The 27,963-nt window shown below is 46.4% G+C and overlaps 1 protein-coding gene, 1 non-coding gene and 1 pseudogene across 4 annotated transcripts in view; 2 read left to right on the top strand and 1 right to left on the bottom strand.

Annotated features, from left to right (window-relative positions):
- Positions 1-1,000: 1,000 nt before the first annotated feature.
- Positions 1,001-1,072, top strand: TRNAG-ACC (transfer RNA glycine (anticodon ACC)). The gene has a single exon. It is a non-coding gene; the product is annotated as a tRNA-Gly (tRNA).
- Positions 1,073-5,837: 4,765 nt separating this feature from the next.
- LOC144110360 (E3 ubiquitin-protein ligase KCMF1-like) overlaps positions 5,838-27,963 on the bottom strand; it is a 61,256-nt gene continuing 39,130 nt past the window's right edge. For 2 of the 3 annotated variants that reach the window (XM_077643222.1, XM_077643229.1), the window contains exons 4-7: positions 26,026-26,127; positions 20,287-20,446; positions 19,651-19,930; positions 5,838-6,398 (exon numbers count right to left, since the gene is read on the bottom strand). In XM_077643222.1, coding sequence (XP_077499348.1) covers positions 6,038-6,398; positions 19,651-19,930; positions 20,287-20,446; positions 26,026-26,127 — 903 coding nt within the window. In that variant the 3' untranslated portion in view covers positions 5,838-6,037. Of the gene's footprint in view, positions 6,399-19,650; positions 19,952-20,286; positions 20,447-26,025; positions 26,128-27,963 lie in introns of all 3 variants that reach the window. The other variant, XM_077643216.1, reaches the window with a different exon arrangement.
- Positions 14,609-16,584, top strand: LOC144110351 (uncharacterized; annotated as a pseudogene).

The following is a 27,963-nucleotide window of genomic DNA, read 5'->3' as shown; positions in this document are numbered from 1 at the left end:
TGAGTCTGCACAGCCGCCACATTGCAAAGCATATCGCCGACCAGTTTCTTTACATTCGCTATTTTCAAGTCTAAGAAGAGTATCGTGAATACCCCCCTCCCCCCCAATTTCTGGTAGATGGTGTAGAAGGTACGAGTTTGTCAATTGCCGGTTCGTGCGTGAATGAGTGAGGCTTCGAATACGAAGAAGTATACGCGAAAGTTGCCGAATATTGACGCTGATAAGCTTGCAATTAGTGAAGCAAACTTTATGAGAAAGTAACCTCCGACGTACTGGTGGTAACCGCGTAAGGGACACACCCGTCCGCAGGCCATAAACTCTCCGGGGGTTAATCCCAGATTATAAGCTTCTCTTATTGCTTGCACATCAGTAGCGTTTGTACACATCTTATTAACTAATTACAGACCGCTTAGGGCCGCTATTGTAATAATTAGTCATCACAATGGTATAATTCTGGCTTTTGTCTCACGCGATTTTAAGAATTGTTTTTAACAGAAAAACTTGTACATCGATTTTTGTTTTGTTTTCTGGGGTCAAGTAGCCGGCCTCAACCTCAAAATTTAAGGTTGAATGAGGTCGCCAGTGGCCACAGGAAAAGTGAGTTGAGGTCTCCTACATTTTTTTTTTAGGTTGAGGAAAGGTGGAGATTTTTGAGGTCAAATGCCCACCTCTGTTTGCGGCGTCGAATATTACACCATATTTTGCGAAACCTGTTCATGTAAAGCCGACATTTTATCAGGCCTTAAAAATAATTCTGGCTACAAGGAACGAAAGGTGGAGTGACTCTCGCCCTCGTTTAGGAAGGCACCTCAACCGCGCCGCGGGCGAAGCAGTGGAGTAGGGAAGGAGTGAAGGGCTTCAGAATAAAAATTAATAGACGGGAAACAGACCGTCGCACGTGCAACTGACGCAGGCGGGAGTGGGCACTGACCCTTTCAAAAGATGTCACCCTCCAAGGAACGGTGAAGGTGGGCACCCTGAAAGCGGCAACGGAGTACCCGCCGCGGTGGCTCAGTGGTTAGGGCGCTCGACTACCGATCCAGAGTTCCCGGGTTCGAACCCGACCGCGGCGGCTGCGTTTTTATGGAGGAAAAACGCCAAGGCGTTCGTGTGCAGTGCGATGTCAGTGCACGTGAAAGATCCCCAGGTGGTCGAAATTATTCCGGAGCCCTCCACTACGGCACCTCTTCTTCCTTTCTTCTTTCACTCCCTCCTTTATTTCTTCCCTCACGGCGTGGTTCAGGTGTCCAACGATATACGAGACAGATAGTGTGCGATTCCTTTCCCCAAAAACCAATTATTATTAAGTGGGGCGGCATCCCGGGGACAAGTTTTCCCAACTGTCCTTATTTAAAAACGTTGTGCGAGACAGTTACTGCGTCATTTCCTGTCCTCAAACACCAACTTCAATTCAACAACACGAGAATAAAAGCAGAAAAAAACGAGCCGATTCTGAGGCAGGGATCGAATATTGAGCGGCAACACACCTAACATAGGTCGCCGGTTTGAATCCCTGCCGTAAGCTAGACTCTTAGTAAGTTTATGCTGCACGAAACGCGAAATCGTATACCACCACCCGCAACACACTACGACGAACGGTTGAGCCGCAATGTTCATATGAAGATTCGTAAAGACGTTCATTTGGGGGTAGGTCGCCGGTTCTAATCCCTGTCGCGAGCTAGGCTGTAACTTCACTGTAAGTTTATGCGGCTCGAAACGCTGAATCGCATGACACCATCTGGAATATTCTGCGGCAAACGGATGGCCAACAAATTTTACTCGAATGTCAGACTATTTGGTCCGACTTTAGCGCCTGCTGGACAAGTATATACCAGATCTACGAGTATCGGTGCTTGAGCAGTGAGCATCACGCTGCCACCTGTAATTACATATCATTATGCAACCACGGTTACCATGACAACCCCTGGAATACAATAGGCCTTTTTTAACCTACACTAATGTAGCCAGTATAGCATGGCTTCATTTTTTTTGCCAGTGTAGCTCCGCCCACCTACAGTAACGCGTTTATTTTGCACGTAGTGTAGCACGAGAACTACTTTCTACACATTTTGTAGAGGTGTAGGCTAGCAGACTAAAAATGAAGGCGCGCGTTTCAAACGCACAGCGCCATTTTTTGACGGTAAATGCCGCGAGCGGCTGCAGCACAGCCCCGCAAGTCTGTGAAGTTCCTCCGCCTGGATGGCGGCAGCACTATGGCGGTGCACCCATGCTTCGAAGACAGTGGCAAGCTTACCTTTTACGATGGCGAAACCGCTTACACGACTGAAAGTGCGTATTTTAGTCTGCTGACCGCTTTGCGTTTAGGCAAGCCGCGTTCGTTCAGTTGGTATCGGCGCTAGGTGACCGACGTGAAAAATGCAAGTATATTTGCATACATGGTCATCTGTAAGTACCCATGTACGTTAGTGCGAAGCTCCCTACTCTTGCAGTATCGTCTGTCACGTCTGTGTATTAATACATCTCAAAGCGGTCGGTCAGGCTGCTGGCTGAGAGCAGAGAAGCAGCCATCTAAAGTCGCACCCCATATGCTGCGGAACTCCGGCTTCCACCTTCAACGCGCCTATATAGTGACCAAGTACACTATAGCGGCGCAGAACGCTGCTTCCCTTGTCACGACAGAAACATCGATGTTTTGTCTGTCGCACGAGGAACTCTACCCTTCGTCCGACAATGAACTTCCTGTGCAAGAAATTTGGCGAGAATTTAGTGATATGCTCCATGCATCCGCCGAGCAGATGATACAAGTTGGTTGCGTTGTGCTCCATATGAGGGGAAATAAAAGCGCCACGCAAAAACATTTCGCAGTAAGTGTTTCATCTTGAAATATATTATGAACGAAAAGTTCAGACGTCTGCTCTCGAGGACGATGACGCTCGCTATCACCGTATCACAGTATTGGCTCAAGCTCGTGCAGACGATTGCAGCGCCTTTACGTCATAGCTTTAACACCGCCCTCCACTTGCCTACACGAAGTGTAGCTCAGTGCAGGTTAAAAAAATAGCGCTAATATTTGCTATGGGGGCCGCCATTTTGGATTCTAACCATGAAATCGAGGCTCTAAACGCGACCAGTAGAGCTAACACCCTAAAACAACCACATGCCGCCGATGGGATCCGAACCCGTGACCTCCAAATTTCGCGAAGTCCAGTGCTCTACCAGTTGAGCTACAGCAACGGCTGCCCAAACTTCTGCTTTCCGGCGTATTTAGGTGTAGTGTAACTGAATCTCAAGCGTTCACCAGTGCCACGGAGCAGCGAGGTCAAACAGTGAAGGCGGAAGCTGTTGTGGGTTCGGATCCCACCGGCGGCATGTGGTTTTTAGAGAGACATCTGTTATGCGCCCATCCCTGTGTTGCACTTCATAACCATCGTCACCGGTCAAACTGGGTCGCATACACCCATGGGTGGCTCTGTTTGCAACAGCCGCCTGCCAGTGCAGGGGTGCATCAATATATCCCCAAAACTAAACGCCCTAACAGCTATCACTGAAACTCGCGTTACACAGTCGTAACCGTCGAGTTTGTTCTGCTGCTCTCATTGAGGAAAAACCACAAATTTGCAAAAAAAAAGGAATCCCCTGTACTCCTTGGTTTTGACGACTGTTGGCTTTCGTCACATAACGCCACACAAGGTTGAGAGGAACACACGAGCACTATTTTTCCCACAAATTAATGTGAACTGTGGGGCGGCAATACTGGTAACATGTATGGACAAACACTGCACACACACGGGAGCAAAGATCCTTTTAGGGATACTCGAGGAATCCAAATTCCTCGAGAGATAGCGAGACGGATGGTTTTGTGTAACAAAGCACGTAAGCCATCTGCAACTTCTGCCTCAATAATTTCCCGTTGTTTATCCAAGTCATAGTTTTAGTACGTGCATCTATGACTGTCACGCTATCTCGCAAGAAAATGGAATGTCTACGAAATCACTAAAATGATCTTTGCTTCAAAGTCTGCACAACACTAGGCAGCTGTGTATATTAACCGCCCCACAGTTCATATTAAACAGCTGGAAGTTGGCGCGCGTGTTGTCTAGTCTTAGTGGCTTCGCACCATTTTTGAAGTCGTTACCAACGTGCCCAAACTGCTACTTTATCAAGTTTTGCTTCGTCAGTTTTTACTTGGGCCTCAAGTGTGCTATAAACTATTATTGAAAGCTCAAATTATTTCCCTAAGTAACTTGCTTACACATGCAGAACATTTTTCGTATCTGAAAATTGGAGGCTTGCAGGACTGTTCTTAAACCCAGGGATCGCAAATGGTATGCAACAGTCAAAATGGACCATTGCCAGGCTCAGGCCGACATACACTAGCAACGCTAGGCACTTGATCACGCGAAGGGCCGCATTGGTTGGATCACAAGGTGTCTCGTGCTCGTTCCCCAACGTTGCAGAAGTGAAACAGCCTAAGCAGTCCCTCTACATTCATACTTTTACCCAACCACGATCATCTCCACTGGTGCAACCTTGTAGCTTGCTGGAATCTGCAGCGAAAATCTGTGCCAATCTAATTTACTTACCACCTGCACTGTGGTAGCTTGGTGAAACCAAAGTGTGGTACTCCACTGGGACATCGCATACTAGCCATCAGTAACAGGCACACACACAACACACAGCCACTGAGAAGACTGGAAGCAATCCACACGGGCAGGTTGCTAGCAGCTCTTGCGATCGCAAATCTTTCAAGTGACTTAAATTCACCAAACACTCAATCATTCCTTCCACGTTACCCATTCCCAGGACAGACTCACTGCCAAGACTGCACTGCAGTGGGTTCTTCAACAACCAACACACACTGCTAGTGACCTAGGGCCACTTAATCTACAGGATTAAGTGGTCCTAGGGCATCCAGTGGAAATTCAAAGTACCAATTAAATCTGTTCAAAATGCATACGGTGCAAGTGCTAACAAGTACACAGGCACAAAATTTAAATTGGGAAAAACTTCAGAATTTGCTCAACAATCTGTTCCACAGTGTGCAACATTATTGCCTGGACTGATCAAAGCTCAGCAAAGACAAGCCCCTATTGACCGAAATAAGGTAAGCTCCCCTTTCAAAGCCCAGCCATGCACTATCACAGCACTCCACATACCGCCATTAAGGGAGCCAAGGAAAAAGCAGCATGCCAATAAGAACTGCACATGACTGGGTGAAATAAAGCTACAGCCTGGAATCTTCTGCTGACACATGCTGCTCTAAAACAGTAATTTTGTCCTGTCAACAATCGTCGCATTGTGCCAGTTGACACAGCCAGTGGCAGCGAGACACCACTGTCCCCTTCAGATGTCAATTATCCAGTGGCAAGAAAAACAAATTTTATAGCTTTGTCAGGAGCATGCTAAGATGGCTGATGATTATGCAACAGCCATGTTACGACTCAATAGCAATTTAAAAGTCACTAGCATACACTTCCTTTGGTGGATTCCTCTCGTATGTAAACAAATTGGCATAATTTAGGAATTTTAAAGAATTCATGCTTGCAAAATCAGCAAATAAAATCACATGTTCACTGGAGCCTTACCAGAGCTAGCACAGAACACTGTCCATTTTAAATGCCAGGCCTTTTGGGGTCTTAGCACATTGTATTATGTTCACATTAGAGGCCCATGTATGTATATAGGGAATTTGGCAGTGTTCAGGTTGTGTCCACAAATGAAGAGGCTATACAAATTTGTCCTACTCCCGTTTTCCAAAAAGAAATTGACCCTAAATTTTTGCACCTGTGGCAGTCCACATTGCTGGAGCACATGTTCCGCAGCATGGCCAACTGCAGTGGACGGGTTCAACCACAGTGGCTGAACAGCAGCACTGATCAGTTGCAAACATTTTATTGTCATCCATCATGATCTAGTTATGCTATATCCATGAGGCCAAGCACTCCTGCAGCAGAATAAATACCGGGTCACTGACCCACCCCTCAAAAGTGAGAGACCGGTAGCCGGCGAAGTCCTCCAGCAGGAGGGGGGACCAGCAGCAGTAAAACAAAAGCAGCATCTCCTCTCCCCCACACTCTCAGTGTGGTGGCTCCTTCAGTTTGTTCCGCTCGTCCAGCACGCGCACTACTTTTCGGCGTGACGGTGATAGCCGGCCCCCTTCCCGTGACAGGCCCCGGTCGGGCTGCTGCTGGCTGCTGCTGCGCTCTGCTGGAGGCTTCTCGGGCTCCCCCAGCGCACGAGGCGGCGTCGTGGCTGCCACGGAAGTGGCTGCCACGGAAGTGGCAGGTGTGCCCTGTGGCCAGGGGGCCCCGCCGGGAGGCCAATGTAGCCGCTCTGCCAAGGTCGTCAGCAGCAGCTCTTGGGCAAACAAGCTCCGGTCGGTGCGCTCCAGCTCAAGAGCCTGCTGCTCAGACTCTAGGAGGCTAGGCTCCACACACCTGCAGCAGCAGCAGGCAAACAGGGCTTGTAATCACTAGGTGCAAGCTGGCTGATGGTCCACACAGGCATGCCATGGCCGTTCGATGGAAGTGCACCATTTTCAGGATTTCCGAGCTCAGTTTCACAAAATTTGACAACACACTTAAATGACAATGCCAGGTTCAAGATGGATGCCGGCATTCCCGCATGTGATGCGTACTGCGTGCACACCGGAAAGGGCATGATGCGACAGCAGTTCAGCCACTCCAATATGTGCTTCACTGTGTGTGAAATATCCGAACCTGCTTATGCTATACTATATTATTGCATACAGTTGGTTCGGTAGCTTAAAATGATCTTTGTCAAAGATTTAGGGGCATCACTGTCGACTTTGCGCTGACTTGAGTGAATAGAAAGCCTCTTGCTGCACACTCAGGAGTTTAGACTGAATGAGGATGCTCTTGCGTTAAGGAAGTCACTCCAACTTCGCCTTCTGAATGGACAACATATTTCAACGGTGTAGTTTCGCATGACAGCTTCAAAATGCCTCTCGATTTAAGCTGCTTGTAACTTTTGTTTTCTACAGAATGCACCCAATGAGAATAGGTTCACTTTAAGAGAGCGGTATTGTCTCCTGCTTTGGCTACTTTCATTAACTGCATAAGTCCTGAATTTCTTTGTTTTTGTAGCCTTGATGGTGCCCTTTATTTTGGTTTGCAGTCTTTGCGGCACGCTTCCCTGAGAAGCAACTTTCACTATGAGCAAGTGCTCAGTTTTGCCTCATCAACCAACACAGCATTTTCACCCCTTTCTATGCATTTAGACCCTATGTACTCCAAGATTTGGCGGGTGGCAGGAGGCTCCTGCGTGGCAACCCTGTAGCCCGCCAGCCACCATACTGTTGCGAGGTTCAAAACTGGAAGCTAAAATTGAGGGCTGCTGCACAAAGGGAGGTGGGGAGAGGCCCCACTTCTCTAATAGGTCTGCCGAAGGGTGCAAAAAAAAATTCATTGGATTTGCAGGGACTGTCTTCCTCATGTGGTCGCAACATGACCCATGCAACTAATGTCACATAAATACGGTGCATACTTCAAGGGCAAATTGTTGATCGCATCCCCTCAGCCCAGCTCAACTATCTCCGCGCAATGTGGCAGGCCGCACCTCGTGCGCTTCCGATGAGCAGCCGTGAATATGCTATAAGGCTGAATTTGTTAAGAGCCTGCCCACCAGAAGTTGAGTATGACTTATGTGCATACCTTGGGAAGGATGAATACAAATGATTTTAAAGCTGAAATGGTGTATACAGCCTAAAAGTAGTCGTTAAAATTCCAAGGTGGTGTCAAGATGCTCCCCAGCAACCTCACTGCAAACCCTTTTCTTATAGCCCTGTCATGAGGGCACTGCAAAGGCTTCAGATAAGTCCTTCTGTTCAAAGGTGCACAGTGCGCGTCTACATGGCAGAAATGTCATGCCTTTGCTGCAAATGTCTTTGGAGGCAAAGGCGGCCATCCAAAAACTTTGAAGCCCAATGAAGCGGCCTTCGAAAAGCTACGATTGCAGAGCCATCCAGCAAAGAAAACTAAAAGCAATGAAGAGAAAATCAAAACAGCTAAAGAACTTTGAAAAAGTCTTAGAAATAATAATACAAAAAGGATGCCTGAATCTAATTTTTGGATGCGTCTTTATACAGTTAAACCTTGAAGTAACAAAGCCAATAAAATCCACTCAGATGTTTTTGTCAGTTTTGTAGTTAAAATACAGTAGGATCTTGATACGAATCTCAAGGCGTGGTGAAACATTTCGTACCAAAGCACAGGAAGTGCATTCACGCAGCCACAGAACACTACTTACAAAGCATAAAGTGCGACTGGCGATAGTTATAACAGTGATGTGCGGGCAGTTTGCTCATGCTCACTGCTCCCTGTGGAGACTTGGCGATGTGCAGCTGCGTGCCCCGATAGCGCTCACTGCTTGTGCTGCATACAGGCAGCTGTTAGTGCTTGAGGGTGCGGTCCCAGCTCGCGCATTCGTATCATTCATAGTGGCACGGGACCGTGTTCGAAACATCTGAAATCCCACACATTGTACACAATGCACTTTGTCTGGGGAATTTCACCAGTTCGTTGTTGTTGTTGTGTTGGGTTTAATGGCGCATAAGCAACTACGGCTATCACGCGCCAAGCTCAAGGTATAAAAAATTTTTTTCTGGAGATTTCTACAAAGATATAAATTTTGGCGGTTTGGAAAGCTGAAAAAGTTATTTCCTTCTACCTAGTATTGAGAGCAAAACAATATTGATAAATACCTAATAACTAAAAGTTTCAAAGCAGGTCGGGTAACCTCACCAGCCGTCCTTGGCTGTGCAAGGACAGGAGGCCCCAACCAATCAATACAAAACATCAGCCCTTTTCTCGCGAATGAGAAAGTGGCTGAGGTGCATCGGCGAAGCAGTGTGTCATTTTTTACAACTTTTTAATAACACCAAATTCTGTTAAAAATCTAGAAACGCAGGACATGTCGCCAATTGCATTTTCACCTAAGAGCAGTGCTGGGTGAAAGGGGATGCATTGGTTATAGAATAAAGAAAAGCACCCTTTCCTTTGCTTTTCCAATTGCGAGCATGAAAATAAAATGTGATTAACTGTAAGTTCATCTCCACATGTACAAACCAGTTTGTCTTTTTTCTTAAGCAGAAAGTTGTGTGTAATGTGTGTGTGACCTATACAGAGACTGCACATAAGGACCTCCTTGGAACGTTTGTGGATGACTTACATTGGCCTAAAACTGATTTTATTAGGTGTAGTTTGTTATGTATTTCGTTGTTCCAAGCAGACTGCCATTGTTTCCTTGCATTTAAATGTAGAAATTTTATGCAATCTTTATAGGGGATATTTACGTTTTTCATTTGCGTGCTACAAGTTTGAGCAACGCACAAATCTGCTCTTTCGTTGCCTTTTATGCCGACATGACTAGGCACCCAGCAGAGTCTTATGTTTTGGGCTATGGCTGTTGTAATGTTGTGTACGAGGTCAGCAAACAGCGTAGTTATTGCATTTCCAGAATGGAGGGCTGTAAGTACACTTAGCGAGTCTGTGTAAACACTGTTGGTGAGGTTTACTCTACTATTTTTCCTATGGCTACACAGATGCGTAGCATTCGGCGGTGAAGATGGATGCACACTGTGGAAGTCTATTTCATTCCAATTCCTTTTTACCACTGCGCATCCAACGTACGCCTCCGTTTTTGACCCATCTGTATAATATGCTGTGAAAGTTCTGTATTTTTCCTCGAGTGTAAGAAATTCTTTCATTATAGCTTCTTCTGGAATTTGTTTTTTCCGAAACTGTGCGAGAGTAAAATCACAGATTTCAGGGAAATTATACCATGGTGGCAGTCGACCTCACCTTCGGGCAATGCTTGGCAATATGTCTAGTACAGCGAGGTTCTGGCACATCTCTTCAAATCGCAAGAGCAGTGGCCTGGTAGCTTGCGGTTTATTGTTAAAGAGTATTCTAGATAGGCACTTTGTAGCGGTGGGATAACAAACATGTTTGTGCAGTGAACGGATTTTTAAGATGTACGAGCATGTGAGCATGCCTCTTCTGTCTATAAGTGATGGTTGATTAGTTTCTATATACAGACTATTTATGGGTGACGTTCTGTATGCACCAGTGGAAAGACGCAAGCCGAAATTATGTACTGGATCCAGTCGTTCAAGCTACGATGGCCTCGCTGATCCATAAGCTATGCAACCATAATCTAAGGTAGAGCATACTACCGAGCGATAAATTTGTAACAGACATGTCCTATCGGAGCCCCAGTGTTTCCGTGAGAGTATTTTTAGTATATTTAAGGATTTAGAAGCTTTCTTTTTGAGGGTGTTAATGTGTGGCAGGGATGTGAGTTGTTTATCAAAAGTTATTCCCAAAAATTTGTGCTAAACTTTTACTGGTATTATGACTTCATTCGGATAAATGAAGGGATCAGTGTGCAGCCCACTTTTCAGCGACAACAGAACAGCTACTGACTTTTGCATGGAAAACTTGAAACAATTTTTATCTGCCCATGTCGTTAGTTTGTTTACTGTCAGTTGTATTTGTCTCTCGCATGTTGTTATGTTTGAGGATGTGAAGGCTATTTGGAGATTGTCCCAGAGTGAATACATGATGGACTCGGATTATTTTAGCTATGGAATTCATTTTCATAATAAAGAGGGTCGTGCTTAATAAACACCCTTGAGGAACCCCGTTCTCTTGAACGAAGCTCCTGGACAGGGTTGATCCCAGGCGTACTTGAAATGAGCGTTGGAAAGGAAGCCATTCAGGCACTTCAACATCCTGCCGTGGATACCTAGGTCGCCTAGGTCGCGGAGGATCCCAAACCTCCTTCGATATGCTTTCTCCATATCGAAGAAGACAGCGAGACAGCCCTGTTTGTGTATAAATGCTTCCCTAATTGTGTTTTCGAGACGAACAAGATGGTCTGTTGTTGAGCATGCCCTTTTAAAACCGCATTGATGGACGATGAGAAGTTCGCGGGATTCGAAGACAAACGTTAGTCTTATATTTAGGACACTTTCGAAACATTTTGCGAGACAGCTTGTAAGTGCTATTGGTTTATAGCTATCAGGGGAAGTTGTTGGTTTCCCAGGTTTCAGGAATGGCACTATGACGGCTCTTTTCCACTCCTGAGGTATTTTTCCTTCTATGAATATTTTGTTAAAGTCAAGAGTGCCTCTACGGCAGGCTAGGAAAGATGGGCAAGCATTTGATAGTGTATCTGGTCGGGTCCTGGAGCAGTTTTTGCCGGCAGACAGTACTCTATTTCTTGGAGAGTAATTAAATTGTTGTATTCTTGGTTTGCTCCTCCACTTGTTGGAAGTCTGTCTTTCGGCTATTTTTTGTATTTCAGGAAAGACTGTGTATAGTGCAATGAAGTGTTCCCCCGAAATGTTTGCCTGTTCTTTTATGCATGTTTGTGTGCCAGGTGTTGTCAAGAAAGGAATTGTGAAAGGTGAAAAGGTGCCGTTTAATTTTCGAACCTGTTTCCACATTTTTTTTGATGTCGTTTGACTGTTTAAAAGTAACATAACTTTGCAATGAAGTTTTCTCTGCACTGCGATGGAGGTACCTAGCTTTGGCTCTTGCTTTTTTAAAAAGCACGAGGTTCTCTTGTGTTGGGTACCTACGAAATTTTCCGCAAGCTTGCGTTCAGTAAAATGGTGTATACTCGCCTAATGAACTCAGTCCCCCAATTTTGCAGGTGAAATTTTTTTTTAATTGTTAGCTTTTTGTACCGCATTTCAGTTTTTGCACCATCCGCTGCGCAGCAAGACGCTGTGCACAGAGTTACGTTTGTTTACCTTTTGACAAGAGCTCCTGTGGAAGGCGGGGAGAGGGGCTCCGCGAACTTGGCAGAGCGCCAAGACGCTATGCGCCCTTCACAGAAGCGCCGGCGAAGGTGGCTCGCTCGGCACTCTGCTGCGCACCTGGCGGCATGCTTAGAAACTCGGCGAGCACTGGAGCATCTGAGAGGAGCATAGCAGTCTAAACCAATACCCTACAAAACATCCTCTACACTGCAATGCTGTGAAGGAAGCAGGTCCTTTTGTACCTCCAAGCGATTTGGCATGTTTGAGATCGGGAGCGAAAATGCCTAACCCCTCACCATCCTGCGTGTTTTTCTCAAGCTAGTGTAAATGTTTAACGCCCACATGACCATAATGGCTGGTGTTCAGTATGTTCACTCTAGCTGAATTCGATTCAGTGCTGGTTCACGGCACCAATACTGAAAAAGAGCCGCTGGTGGCAGCGCGGTGCAGAACCAGTTCCGTAGAGCAGGTGCAGCGTGTCAACAACATGCGACAATTTTCAATCGAGCGTGTGCAAGCAGGTTTTGTCTGGTCGCTGTGGAGGTGTCGAGTTCTCGCATGTATTTTTTGTGTGCGGTATGTTTCGTGCCTACCAACACTTCAGTCTGCCATGGAGTCGGCCATGGTCGATGACGACGACATAGCATAGTTCCCAGAGCAGTTCTACTCTTCCGACAGTGGTACTACGAAACAACAGACTCCGTGGTGTCTTTTGCCGCAACTCGCTTGGACAGACCACAGTCTAATTCCGAAGTGCTATAAAAACATGGTTGCAAGCTATTTCAATTTCGAATTCACGAGGCTCTTCAGACACTTTGGAGAGATGTTCAAAGAACTTTCGGCGCACTTCAAGGCCCCTGCATATTTTCCGACGCCTACGGGGGGGTGCCCGGAATTCACCACCAAGAACCCGCCTCGCTCATTTAGCTCTTTATAAGCAGTGATAAAAAAAAAAAAAGTCCTTTGGGACCGCCAGAGGGCTTCACTGCTGCTTAGCGCTAGCCCTGGCGTCCCCGTAGCCGCAGCAGAATGGCCAGGCAGCGGCAAAGCAGCAGCAACTGCCTGCATGCTTAGCGTAGCAGGTACAGGCACCGGTGCCGGTTGTAGCAAAACACGCTCGGATTCACCATGCCCGCAGTTTTCCAACAACCCACACACCACTGTTGTGCTGTAATTAGTTTCGTGTGAACTTGCATGCACACGGACGACCTGTCATAATTAGGTAACATGGCAACTGCAGCACAAAACACAGAAAGTTGCCTGCTGTTTCACAGGTTTCAGCGCCATTTTTTCGCAGAATGACATCAAACCTGTCGACGACAGCGAAGCCAGCGAAGACCTCCCACAATTCACGTTCAGTATTTATGAACTAGCGTGAGTCACCTGCTGAAAGCAGTCTGCATGTGCACAATTTTTTGCACCTCCTTGGCGGCTGGCACCGTGGTTTCTTGCACCAAAGCAACACCACGCTGCACCCAAATCAATCGTGGACAGCGGTGCAGGGGTGCTGTGAATCGAAGGCTTTGGTGCAGCACACCATCAACCAGTGCAGGCGGTGCAGTGAACCACAGCTGAATCGAATGCAGCTTGTATCTCGCTGCGATTTGCCGGCTATCACAAAATCGTCGGATCCCGCTCTGATACAGCAAACACCTTTTGAAGAGAACGATGCTAAACACCAGTGACAGCATGGTTTTGTTGATGATAGATGTATGGATGCACGGACGGGGGGACAGATGGATGCACGATATGAAACTTCTACTCTCCCAAAAATATGTTAAAACTTTTTTCCCGCGTAATGAACCCTCCTCCCAAATTGATGTCAACTTTTCCGGAAAAAAAAAAAGTGAGTTCATTACGCGAATATATATGGTCTGGGCAAAATTGAAAGTGGCGATTTTAGCACCATACAAGCTTGCAGTAAGACACGAATACCATTCCAATAATTACTGAGTTTTGCCACATAGCAGCGAGAACTCCACATTCAACAGTGATTGAGAATCTCGAAGGGTCTCGACTTCATGGCCATTGACAATGACAGCGTGAAAGAGGTATGATGCACAGAAAGCATAGAATATTGTTATGTGGTGGCCAGCCGAAGAATGGGATGTGATGAACGATGGCAAAGATATGGTTTAAGGGGGGACGCGGCCCTTGAAAACCAAAAAATCGCGAAAAAGTCGATTTTTGGAAAAGTGAATATTCTGACAGTTTGTGTCATAAACTACCTGTTCTGCAAATATCAACGCCTAATTCGTCGTGAAAGTACTTCAAATTAAATATGGAACAAGCCGCGGCAGCCGCTGAGCTGCGAGAAAGCGCCGAAAATACCCCAACTTCGAGCGCATGCCGTTTCTCAGCCAGCGAACCGAGTGCCGCCATCTTGGTCTTGTTTTGTTCGTGAATTCTTGCTCTTTTTTTTTTTTGCCTCCTCCGACGACCGCGGCGGCAGCATAGTGGAAGCGTGGCTCGCTTGTGATTGGGCCCTCAAAGCGCCTTTCGAGCTTCCCGCGTTTGAAATGCGAGGCTGCGATTGGACGAAGGGCGCATTCCTCGAGAACGTGGGGGATCGCGCGGCCGCTATTGGCTGCTGTACGCGCTGAAGAGGCGGTCCCCTTTCGGCGGCGGCCAGCGCATCGTCTTGTGTTCACTGTTGTCACCGTCTTTATGATATCTCGCCGTGCCGTCCGAACAGTTTCCTGCAGACTGTTGCGCGGTCAGTCACGATGCGTCCAACAAAGCGAAAGATGCTACACGCGTTCCGTGAGCGGAAGCGTGCTATGAAGTTGGTTCGTGCGGCAAAGCGTGCCACCAACAGCCACTGTGTCGATGCTTCCAGCCGCGTAAGCTTCTGCTACATCGCTACCAGACAGTGATTGCGTCGCCGCTTTCAGCGACGTACCAGCAGCTTCTTCGGTGCACGAAAGCATTGCTTCGGGCACGCCTTGTGTACCGAACTCTTCAACCTCGGTGATTGCGGCCTCCAGCTCCGGTCTGGAATCTACCCCGAAGCGTGACAACGCGTCGCGCACCGTTCACTTGGAAACGCATTTCCTGACGCGCGAGGAGATTGAGGCGGCGGATGCACAACGTGCTGTTGTTCAAGAAAGACTTGGCGCCATGCCAGCGACACAACGGAAGTTTGAAGCGATGACGCCCGATCCAAGATCTGCCACAGCTACAAGTGAAGGTGCGAAATTTTGCCTTGTGCAAATGGATACCCTAAGCGACCTGCTCTCTAGCACCTTGTGCAAGCATTGCCTTGCGCCCTGGTTGACTGTTCAAGAAGGCACCCAGCTTGGACTGGCAACAAAGCTTGAACTGATGTGCCCACATTGTGGGATGGTTGCAAGCTCGTGGAACTCCCAACGCCAGAATGAAGCAATGGCCTTTGAAGTGAACATACGAGCTGTTATGGCAATGAAGCAGATTGGCAAGGGCCAGACAGCTCTCAACAACTTCTGGGCAACGATGAATGTATCTCACAGAGGGCTTCATCATAGCTCATTCCAGAAGCACCTGAAGAAGACATTCAGGGACAGAGAGATCCATTGCATGGACAAGTTCTACGCCGAATCAGCTGCTGCAGTGAAGGAGGTCTACAAGGAGATGGACCCAAGCTTTTGCAGAGACATCACTGCAGCATATGATGGAACTTGGCATAAGCGTGGCCACACATCCCACATTGGAGTTGGGGCGGTGATTGAGTACCATCCGGGCCTCATCATGGATGCTGTGGTTCTGTCTAACCAGTGCCTTGGTTGTCAAGTAGGACCAAAACCTGGAGATGCTGATTACTCAAGCTGGCATGAGCGTCATGTTTTCCAGAAAAACACTGATGCTAAATCCGGGAGGATGGAAGTAGAAGCAGCTTTGATTCTTTTCAACCGTTCAGTCTCAAAGCACAACCTGCGTTACACAACGCTGGTTTCTGATGGAGACAGCGCCACCTTCTCAGCTCTTGTGGAAGAGAACGTCTATGGACTAGTCCCCACTGTTAAAGAAGAGTGCCTCAACCACGTCCAAAAGAGGATGGGCACGGCACTGCGGAACCTTGTGCAAAAAAGTGAAAAGTCACTGGGAGGGAAGGGCAGGCTGACAAAGGCTATCATTGATAAACTGACAGACTATTATGGCTGGGCCCTGAGAAACAACTCCAACGATGTGGCTGCAATGCAGCGTGCAGTGATGGCATCATACTACCATGTCACATCAACTGAAGAGGAGCCTCGCCATGACTTCTGCCCAGAGGGTGCCGTCATAAGGTTGCCGAGGCAAGTGATTCACCACAGCCAAAGCACAAGTACAGCCTTCCAGGCTACGTCGCTGAGGCTATGTTGCCTGTTTACCAGCACCTCTCGCAGGCTTCTCTTCTGCAATGCTGCCTGGGTGCAAAGACGCAAAATGCGTCCGAGTCTTTCCACTCTGTCCTATGGTCCCTGATGCCAAAGGAGCAACACGCGTCTTTGATTGCTGTGCAGACAGCACTGCATGAAGCAGTGCTGAGATATAATGCTGGTTGTCAAAGGACCACCAAAGAGATCTCTATGTCAGTGGGGCTCACACCTGGCCACCTAGCCATCCAGCTAGCTGCAGAAAAAGATGCCCTGCGCATGGACAAGGTCGAGAAAAGAAATCGGGTCAAGAATGAGAGGCGGCAAAGGAAAAAAGTGCGCAAGGACACCACCAGCTATTCTGAAGGGTCATTTTAGACCTAGGAATAGGTTTTAAACTTTCTCGAGGGCCATGTTTAGAAATGACTTTTTTCCTGGTGTGGCTGCTCATTCTGACTGCATTTCGGGAACCACTTATCGGATTTCAATGTTTTTTTTTTTATTTCGTACCTGAATAAATTTCTCAGGGCAAGACAAGCCCACTTTTTCAAGTTATTGTATCTGAAATTTGTCATAAACAATTAAAATTTACCTAATTAAGGTCTAATTAGTGACACTAAATTCAGTGCTGTGCTAAAATTTTTCAGCAAGGAAATTCAGCAAAAGGGCCTTGTCTTGCCCTGCAGTACCTATCTAGCAATAACCATAATGAATTTCACAGTGACAGCGCTGTTTTCAAATTCTCTAGGCCTGGAATAAGGGACCTATGTGAACCATTTTGATATACTCCCGTAACCTTAGAACCAGTGTGCACAGCTTCATGAAACTTGGTATTTCTTCAAATGTTTGTGTTCTGAGCCTACCCTAAAAATTTCATTCAGATATCTCAAGAAACAAGGAAGCTGGTGTTCTCGCAACCTTTGAGGGCTGTTTTCTCAGAATGTATTTTTTGCCTGGCGTGGCTGCTCATTCTGGCTGCTGCTCGGGAACTGCTTATCGGATTTCCATGGGTTTTTTTTTTATTCCGTACCTGAATAAATTTCTGAGGGCAAGACAAGCCCGCTTTTTCAAGTTATTGTGTCTGAAATTTGTCATAAGCAATTAAAATTTGCCTAATGAAGGTCTAATTGGCAACACTAAATTCAGTGCTGTGCTAAACTTTTCCAGCAAGGAAATTTAAATTTAGAAAAAGGGCTCTGTCTTGCCCTGGGGCACCTATCCAGGAATGGCCACAATGAAATTCACTGTGCCAACACTATTTTCAAATTCTCCAGGCCTGGAACAAGCAACCTATGTGAACCACATTGATATACTCCTGTAACTTGAGAACCGGTGACCACAGCTCCATGAAACTTGGTAGTTCTTAAAATGGTTATGCTGTGAGCCTACCCAGAAAATTTAATTCAGATATATCAAGAAACAAAAAAGTTGGTGTTCAAGGGTAGCCTCCCCCCTTAATAAAATTCCTCGAAAGCGGTCAGCCTAGGCGGACATTAAATGAAAGGTTAGACAAAAAGTGTTTAATGGAGTTCAGCATTCTGCCACGGATGCCAAGCTCAGCTAAGTCCTGAAGAATCCCGAACCTCCAGGTTGTATCATATGCTTTTTCTAAATCGAAAAAGACTGCAAGACAGTGTTGTTTGTGTATAAAAGCTTCTCCGAGAGAATTTTCGAGAATTTTCCGATATCCACACTGTGTTAAAGAATCTTAAAGGTGCTTCTACGGCAGGCTCGGAAACATGGGCAAGCATTTCATTGTGTATTCAATTAAGTTGTTGTATTGTTCTTTTTCACCTCAAATTATTTGAAATCTGTTTTTCAGTTATATTTTTGTGTTTTAAAAATGACAGCATATGTGCGATGAAATGGAAACTGCAGCGAAGTGTTCGCCCAAAATGTCTGCCTGTTCCCTTATGCTTGTTTGTGTGCCAGGTGTTGTCAGAAGTGGAACTGTGAACGGCGAGAAGTTGCCATATAATTTTCGAACCTGCACCCACATTTTTTTAGATGTGATTTGACCGTTTATAGATGAAACATAACTCTGCCATGATGCTATCTCGGCACTGTGACGGATGTACCAAGCTTTAGATCTTGCCTTTTTAAAATTTATGAGATTCTCATGATACTGCAAAATTTACCCCAAGCCCTACTTTGTTGTTTTTTTTTTGCTTCCTTGCAGTCTTCTGTCCACCATAGTTCGTCGTTTTGTCACACCACTCCAGAAGACTGAGGAATAGCTAACTGTGCGGCAGTTACGATACAATTAGTGAACTTTTCATTTGTCTGATCGATGCTCAGATTTTCTAAAACTACCATATAAACGTGTGTAAGGGCCACACTTTTTTTTCCAGATTTGAGGGCCAATTTTTGGGGTGCAACCCATACATGCGATTTGCGAAAAAAAAATTTTTTTAAGTAGCAACACACCAATCAGGACGTCAGTGGCATTTATCCTACGTTCAATCGCCACTCGCGGTGCATTCCGACTGAGATGGTGCTGTGCTCCAATGCATGCTCATCCCACAAAAAGTCGCGCAACACATCTGCTGTCCACGCGTAGCCGTAGTTCCACGCTTCCATTACTTAGCAGAGCAGCTCTTCTTCCAGTTCGGGAAACTTGCACGGCTTGCCTCGGAAAGCGCGCTTTTTGCAGCTCAATGTATCCTTTTGGTTGCACCATCGTCGAACACACTTCTCGGCCACGTCAAATTTCCTGCCCGCCGCGGTCTTGCCGTGTTTGACAGCAAACTCTCAGCCATGTAGCAATTAAGGCGCTTGCCCATCGTGCTAAAACTACTAAAATTGCAACGCTCGGCGGCAGCACGCGAAAGCCACAACTACGATGAACCACAACTCTTGACAGCCACAAAACGATGGCGATACTGATACTGATTGCGATACGGATAGCGGAAGCTGGCAACGGAGGATAAAGTTGACACTGATGACCATGAGCCGCGGCCTCTGGCGACATGCAAGTGCACGGCAAACATTGACAAAAGCACTATTCTAAGAAAGTACCACGATCAGCGTGCGCGCGAAATGTATGCAGCGTATCTTATTCATTGCAGAGGGAAAGCCTGTGTCAGTGCACCCTCCTTAACGCTGAAAGGAAAAGAGATTAGATTCCTCAACGGCTAAGCATGCGCAGAACCTTGCTACTTTTTTTACCTTTTTATGTTTTTATGCAGTGGACGCTGCCCTTGGGTATATATTGTTCTTGTCGCAATAAAATTCTTTCAGTTGTTAGTAGCGTTGGCGTATGTGTCTCCTTTCACTTTGCCCCATCCTTAGCGCCTTGAATTATTCTTGTTTGTGTTCCTTGTTCTGGTTTCACATAAGTTGGAGCCACATACAGCACAAGCCCAATGAACGCCTTCAAAGCAGATGTATAACATTCAGCAAAGTTGTACTTTAACTGCAAGTATGAGAGAATTACCTCCCGGGGTGCAAGCATTACTACTTCAACAAAGGACACATATCCCATTAAACAGCACACTGTTCCCAGGCAGCAACCGTGTAACCCATTGCGATTATTAACATCTCTTTACCCTACTTTCCACAACCCACCTGGAAAGCAAGAAGTGAGCGGTTGGGGTGGGGGCCTCCGTACTGGGTGCCAGGGCAGGCGTGGTGGCTGCCTGAGGGCAGTGCAGGGTGGCAGCAGCCGCGGCTGGGCTAGCCAGGTGTGCCTGGCGACGGGGGAGGCGCTCCAGCTGCTGGCGTGCTGCCTGTGCCTGCTGTCGCTCCAACTGAAGCTGCATCTGCAGCTGCTGGATCTGCGATGTTGTACTGGGTGCCGCCAGTGTAGCCGTGCGCCGAACACCCGATGACAGCTGCGACAGCAGCTCTGCATGCAGGGACGCACCACCTTATGAAACTGGAGTAGAACAGCTGCCTCCTCGTGCTTCCGGGGTTTTTGGTCAACTGGCTGGCATGACCACTCACAAGCACATTTATTTCTGCAAACCCACATCCTGGGTACTCTTGCCCAGGGCTGCACAACTTTTTGGAACAAGCTTAGTTTCTTGGCAGTACCACAAACTGCGCACTTCCCAGACCATGCCTCAGGGCAGCAACAATATTCGGTATCAGTTAATGAGTGAAATCATTTAACGGGATTGTTCAAGTCTGAGGCCAATTTCTATTTTTCCTCAGTGCATACCAGTTAAGCTCAAACCAGTCTTGCTTCCACCCTTTGCTCACCAGCGATAGGGTCCATTGAGTCTCGGTTGCTAGGAGACAGTGCTGAGAGGCCTCCCGTGGAAGAGAACTGCATCTGCGAGCGTCGAGCTCGAGCACTGCTCATGCCCCGGCCAGCTGGGTGAGGAATCCTCCGCACATGTCGTGATCCAGAAGGCTCATCCTGCAGCATCAAATTGACATAAACGGCTGCACCACACGCCCATTGAACACAACATATTGTGCTGGCAGGCACATAAGGACTCCATCAGAGTCGGCCTGTGTGCTTTTTGTGTGACAGTCTTCGTGCAAGGTATGCAACACATTCGACTAAGCCCCCTGACCCCAAGTGAGCAGACTTGGTATAACCTTCTGAGCTGAAGGAAGGACCAATGAGCCACTCTAAGAGTGGTCACATGATGAAAACATCCACATGACTGCAAGCGCTCAGCATTTTAACCAGCTCCAACATGCAGGTTGACTGTATTCCAGAGTGCTCCAAGGCGGAGGCAGGTGCTTGGAATGAACCTGTGAACATGATTGGCACACATTGTTTAGAGGCTAGTTTAAATGTGAGGTGCTCTAGCAGAGCACTCCAAAATGTAGCAATAGTTATTATAGTGTCATTGGCACTTCTTGATAAATGCGTGTTTAAAACACACTCAAGTGTTCAGCACCTGCTGGCTGTGAGCTCTGTCCGCCTTGGGCCTCTCGGCCTCGCCAGTTGCATCTGCCAAACGTGCACCTAAATTTCAGCAACACCAAATGCACGTAAAGCCGCCCAACTGCCACTTGCCTTCATACACATCATCACCTTGCTTTAAAGCATTTACTTTCCTTAGCTCATTCTTTTGTGCCCTCTTCGGCATTTGCAGTGTACACCTCGGCTGATCCTGACGCCTTGCTCGAAGTGTTCGGTGCTGCACCCTCAACTTCAAGCGTATTTCAAAAATTACCAACTTGCGTCAAAATTACAACTTATGCAGGAAATGAAAATTCAATGTGTGAACAACAAACCAGATGACTCAGCAAGTCTGTAACGGCCGCGGTCACGCTGTCATAGCAGTTTGAATTTTTCAATCACCTATGATCGATGCCTAGTGGCGTGGTAACGAAAGAGATAAAAGTGCAATGAACTGCCTATTGAAATTGAATATTGAAAAATGTGTTCTTCCCGGCTATTTCGCTAGGTAATCTGTGCACAGCAAGTGGCTATCACAGAAATACATTTTTTCCACCTCAATGTGTTTGCACGTTAAATTTACTGCCACATTTGCACTGAATTAAATGTTACACAGAACTCTCAAGCGTGTTTTTGCAAATTCGATGTATGCGGGTTTAACTAATTTCCTAGAAAGCGACCCCCTCCCTGATACAAGAAAATCCTGGCTACCAGCCTCCATGCGGTACTGCTCAAGTTTAAGAGTTGCCATTTATCACTGTGCTATGGTCACACCTGCACCTGCAGAATGCCATAAATGCACAGCCATGCTGACTACTTGCATAGTGATTGCTGATGGATCACATACACTCTCAAGGAGGATATAACATAACCTCATTTAGCTAATGCTTGCAATATGTTCACACCTGCGCTATATACGGGGTGTCCCAGCTAACCTGAGCCAAGGGTTAAAAAATAAAACAGAGACAGGCGAGTGAAACCAGTTGCATATTGGTGGCAGACATCTTGCGCACCACAGGAAATTTTTTGTTTGGCAATGAAGCAATAAATTAACTAAGGTGAATTATCTAAATTAATAAATATTGACTTTAGATGACAAATTCGATTTGCAAAGTTGTAGAGCACCTTCAGAAACCCCTATTCCATCATTTACGATAAGGGAACCCTCACATGTCTTTTTCCTAGCTCCAAAGAAAGCCCACGAAATACAAAAAAGTGTCACGATTGGGCTGCTCTCAAGCGTGGTTTGAGAAAAAAAAATCAGCTGCAGCCTTAACTCGACGGCCCACAGGCCAATATGTTGGCGGCGGTTTCTTCGCTGTGTCAGCCAGTTGGCACGCGTGATGGTGCAAGTTACAGCGAGTGCGCTGCTCTTTTGAGATGATGACATAGTCCTAATCTGACAAGATACAGAGATGCCGAATTTGCTTTGTCATTGAGAAGCAAAAGAGAAATACGATGCCGGGAGGTGTTGGCGGCAGTGCTATCGCTTCCTAAAGAGGATTTTGAATGCTGGGAGGAGTGGTCAGGTAGTTTGTCGTGTACTTTTGTGATGCAAGTCACATGTGAGACGGAAGCTTTGGTGTAATGATTTCCGGTACAGCAGACATGGTTCTGGCTCTAGGAGCAACTCATGGTAACAGAAGGCGCGCTGCACCCCTTATGCAACAATGGCACCCAGGCAGTTGGCCAAGTCCAATAACGGTCCTGCATACCTTCAAGACCCTGCGATGGACGGGCAGTTTTATGTCCACATGGCATAGAGCCCCTGTTTTTGGTGAGGATGTCGAGAAAAATATTTTATCACTATTCGCTTTGATCCCCAAGCAAGCGTCTGCAGCGTGAGCCAAGATAACAGAGTTTTCAAGTCATCAGTTTGGTGGACACTGCGGAAGAACCGGCTGCATCCGTACCATGTACAGTTGCATCAAGCTCTGGTGCCACGGGAATTCCAAAGCCGGACAAATTTAGCTAATTGGATTCTGATTATCAAACCAAGATTTTTTGAGCAAAGTGATATGGAGTGGTGCGGAGTTTTCTGCGAAATGGACAGGTAAACCTAGACAATGCTCATTACTGGAGCGAGTCAAATCCCCACTGGGTTTCACACCACTATTACCAATGGTCGTTCAGTGTTTGGTGCGCAATTTTCAACAATGGCGTCCTCGGGCCTGTGTTTTTCAACCAGACGCTGACAAGAGAGCGCTACGACAATGACATCCTCAAAGGACCCGTTGACGACTTCCTTTCAGATTTTCCGCTCACCAGGGCCACAGGTGTGTGGTTTCGGCACGATGGTGTCCCCGCACATAGCAGTGACAAGGATCGGACCTGGCTCGATGCCATGTTTCCACAGAAATGGATAGGATGACAAGGTCCCGTGAATTGGCCAGCCAGGTTACCTGACATGACACCTCTAGGCTATTTTTTTGTGGGGTGAAGAACAAGGTGTACAGTGCACCAACTTACACACCGCAAGACCTGAAAGATAAAATAAGGGAAGTCTGCTTGAATATGCCTGATGCGGTCATAAGAAATGCCAACTGCTCATGTGGAAATAAGATGCCAGAGCTGTATCATTGCACAAGGTGACCTATTCGAGCACTTGTTATAACTGGCAACAAACCGAAATGAAATGGGTTCAGGACAGCCACGGGTTATGGCTTTTATCACCGCGCAGCCACGCCATAAACCGCTACCATCTTTTCTTTATGAAGTCCCTCTCGTTTGCTTCCTTCGAGCTTGGCAGTCTTTATTGCGACTGCAAAGCGTGGCGTGCTCGCTGCAACTTGCACTGTCACACGTGCCAACTGGCTGACGCAAACGAGAAACCACCACCAACGTATTGGCCTGCCGCTGCTGCGGGGCTGTTGAGTCAACGCTGCAGCTGATTTCGTTTGCTCAAACCACACTTGAGAGCAGCACGATCGTGGCAAACGAACGTGTTAGGCTTTTTTTTTTTATTTCGCGGGCTTTCTTTGGAGCTGGGAAAAAAAGACACGTGAGGGTTTCCTTATTGTAAATGATGGAATGGGGTTTTCTGAAGGTGCTCTACAACTTTGCAAATCCAATTTGTTTTATGAAGTCAATATTTATATAGATAATTCAACTTAATTAATCTACTAATTGTCAAACACAAAATTGCCTGTTGTGTGCAAGATGGCTGCCACCAATATGCAACTGGTTTCACTCGCCTGTCTCTGATACTTTATTTTTAACCCTTAGCTCAAGTTAGCTGGGACACCCGGTATATACTACATGCAAACTAGTTTACCTTTACTAGTGTTTCAACAGACCGAAGAAGGAAGGTGACAGTGACAGCCGCAAGAGTAGGGCTTCCAGTGAACCTCAGGCAGCTTTCAATACAAGCCCGTATGATCACGGTGTGGCTGAAGAGCGACTATTGGCAGACAATCCCAACCTTGCAGTTTGAAAGGATGCACAGGGCTGCTTTTGAAGAAGCAATACAGCATGATTTAATTTTGTGGCAGTAACGATCATGCATACCGTGGCTCCTGAGGGCATCATGTACATTCAACAAAACTTACAAACCATGCAAAAACAATGAAACACAAAAGTGTTGTGTTGTGTTTAGTGGTGCATACGCATCTGAGGCTATCATGCACCAAGCTAAAGGCATAGGAAAATTTTTGTTTTGCCGAATTTTACACAAATGTGAAAAAATATTGGTGGTGCAGAGGGCCTAATAAATTAATTCATATACCTTGGTACTGATAAAGAAACTAAGCCGACTTTTATTTTCGTTCACTGTGAAGGATATGGTACTTTGGGAAGGTTGGGAGGCTTTGGGAAGGCTTTGTTAAAAGCTGAGAGGTCACATCGGTCTACCCTCTTTCAGAGGGCGATCATTTGAAAGCAAGGAGGCAGCCATAAAAATACATGTTCTTCGGCCATGGTGTCAGCCATGCACCACGAAGCCCAACTAGGGGACAGGACAGGTACTTTAAAAACAACTCCTGCAACTGTATGCCACTGCTAAAACCAAATATAGCATAACTCCGGGTAGTTCGCCACACAAGGTTAACCCTAGCCACGTATTAAAAGTGAAAAAAAAAAAAAACTGAGAAGGGAGGGAGAGACATGAAAGTTGTGAGAAAGAAGACAGGACAGTAAAATGTGGAGGGGAGGATAGGAAAAGGCGACTGCCGATTTCCCCTGGTCGAGTCAGGCTGGAGGTGCCGTCTGCAGGAAGCTGAGGCCAAAGTGGTGTGTTGCTTATTGCAAGGGGCCTTAAAGGGGCTTTTAATAATGTTGCAGTTAGAATGTTAAAGGATGCAGCTTCACAAATATCCTACAAGAATTTTTTAAAAAGGTTTTGTGGAAGCTGAGTTATCTGTCGTTAAAAATTTTAATTCCCGCATTTTCGTGCCTTTGTCTCCTCTCGTCACTTCTGCACACTGAAATATTAGAGCTCCTCCGCCGGCCCCACCCACTCGGCTCCTCCACCGGCTGTCGACGAGTGCGGGAGCCAGCCGAGGCCATGGCAGTTGCGTGATGTCAGAAAGAGTTGGCACGGTGAATGATAGCCCTTAGCTGCTGACGTAACGAGTGCTGCATGACGCATTGGGCGCGGATTCGGGCAAAATCTCGGGACCGCTGGTCACCTCAAAGCTTGGAAATATGAATTTTTAAAAATATATTGTAAGCTATCGGCTCGCTTTTGAGGTCTTGCATGTGGCATGAACGCTCGGTGGCTTATACTCTACACAATACAAGCATATTACAACCAACCTCAACCACCCTTTTTAGGGACCCTTTAAAGGTCCAAACGCTTGGCACTGGCTCAACCACTAGGATCCTCTTTTCTCCGGACATAGCGCTTCCACGCACAGCTAAGCGTGGGTACTCAGGTCCGTGGTGGCACACTGCTCACCATCATTCCTTTGCGGGGATGTCCCTATGGATCCTCGGGAAATCGTGGTGTCGCAACTCACCATCCCCTGCATGTTGCAGATGCCCTTGCGGGGAATGAGACAAAAGGAAGGCCTCCGAAATTCACTACATGCCAGTGATTAGGCCCACCAGGACCACACCCAGCGAATATGTTTGTGCAACCTTACCAAGTCTCGGTTGGCTCTGTGCTCTAAGCTCAGGTGGGTTGCAAAATCTTCGGTTACATGGTTCGGCTCTCCTCCAGGCAAAGCAGCACACACGGGACACACCTGGAAAACCAAACAGCCACTACTCATGAGTTGCTGAACCACATCCAAAATGACTACATTCCAGATAAAAACACGAAGGCACCAAACAGGGCTGGTCGCAATCCATTCTGATGTCACAAATTCAGTTTGTAACATAATATACGCATAAGAACTAAGCAACTATACAGTAACACAGCAAGAAATGTCACAAGTTAAACCTGCATCAAAAGGTAATTTTTGAGGCAAAACTGGACAATGCCACAGCACCGGTCATCTACATTGTCAAGGAAGAGAGACAGCAGGGACGACTGAACGACGCATTCACAGCAACCAGTCAGTTGCTTGCGATTAAGTTCAAGACTCAGAAGAAAAATAAAAGATCAAGGACAGACACAAAAAGGGGCAAACGTGTGCCCCTCACATAAGCCATCTTGGTTACGCAATCAACTGATACTCTCTTGTTGGTTCTTAACCCCTATAAGTATCTTGGCCTACATATTACTATTTCCTGGAACATGCATGTTGAATGTCACTAACAATGCTAACTGAGCTTTGGACTATCTAAGACTTTACATCAGCATCCACCTGGAAAACCAAACAGCCACTACTCATGAGTTGCTGAACCACATCCAAAATGACTACATTCCAGATAAAAACACGAAGGCACCAAACAGGGCTGGTCGCAATCCATTCTGATGTCACAAATTCAGTTTGTAACATAATATACGCATAAGAACTAAGCAACTATACAGTAACACAGCAAGAAATGTCACAAGTTAAACCTGCATCAAAAGGTAATTTTTGAGGCAAAACTGGACAATGCCACAGCACCGGTCATCTACATTGTCAAGGAAGAGAGACAGCAGGGACGACTGAACGACGCATTCACAGCAACCAGTCAGTTGCTTGCGATTAAGTTCAAGACTCAGAAGAAAAATAAAAGATCAAGGACAGACACAAAAAGGGGCAAACGTGTGCCCCTCACATAAGCCATCTTGGTTACGCAATCAACTGATACTCTCTTGTTGGTTCTTAACCCCTATAAGTATCTTGGCCTACATATTACTATTTCCTGGAACATGCATGTTGAATGTCACTAACAATGCTAACTGAGCTTTGGACTATCTAAGACTTTACATCAGCATCCACCGCACTAAAATTTACTCTGTACAAAACACTCGTCTGTACAAAATTAGACTATGCCTGTGCCATATGGGATCCTGTTCATTCTAATCCCATCACTTCCCTTGAAAGCATCCAGAACTACGCCACCCGTTCTATCCTCTAATTATTCACGTCATTCCAGAAAAATATGCACTTACTCTGCCTGACCTTTCACTACATAAAATATACTACCTTAATCCATTCCTGAAAGAAAACCTTTTCCCCGCACCCAGCTACATCTTATCTCGCATCGACCATCAACACAAAGTGCCAACTTGCCGTACTAATTCGTACCGCCTTGCTGCCTTCATAGTCTCCATTTGCGATGCCATTCCCTTCAAGATCGTGGTTGGAAGTGCCAGTTTTTTTTTTTGCTCTGCAACTAACCTCACAAACTCACCACTCTTTTCTGTAATGCCTACGGGCCTTGAAAGTAAGCATAATAAATAAATAAATAAACTAGATACTGTGACAGCACGATCCTACAATTTAGCATAAAGCTGCACATTTCAGTGCAATGAACACAAAACACAGTGCGCGATGGCATTACACATACCTAATTTTAGTTGCATGTTTTCTTCTCTGTAATGATGCACAAGACATTAGAACACATCGATCCCTCTGCAGCAAAGTAAAACATTGGTAATTCGGACTTGAAGGGACCAGGAAAAATGTCCAAATTACCGAAAGGTC

The sequence above is a fragment of the Amblyomma americanum genome, chromosome 1 (genome assembly GCF_052857255.1).
Source record: "Amblyomma americanum isolate KBUSLIRL-KWMA chromosome 1, ASM5285725v1, whole genome shotgun sequence".
Taxonomy (NCBI): domain Eukaryota; kingdom Metazoa; phylum Arthropoda; class Arachnida; order Ixodida; family Ixodidae; genus Amblyomma; species Amblyomma americanum.
Note: the sequence above shows the minus strand (reverse complement) of the source record. Positions and strands in the feature narration are given on the sequence as shown.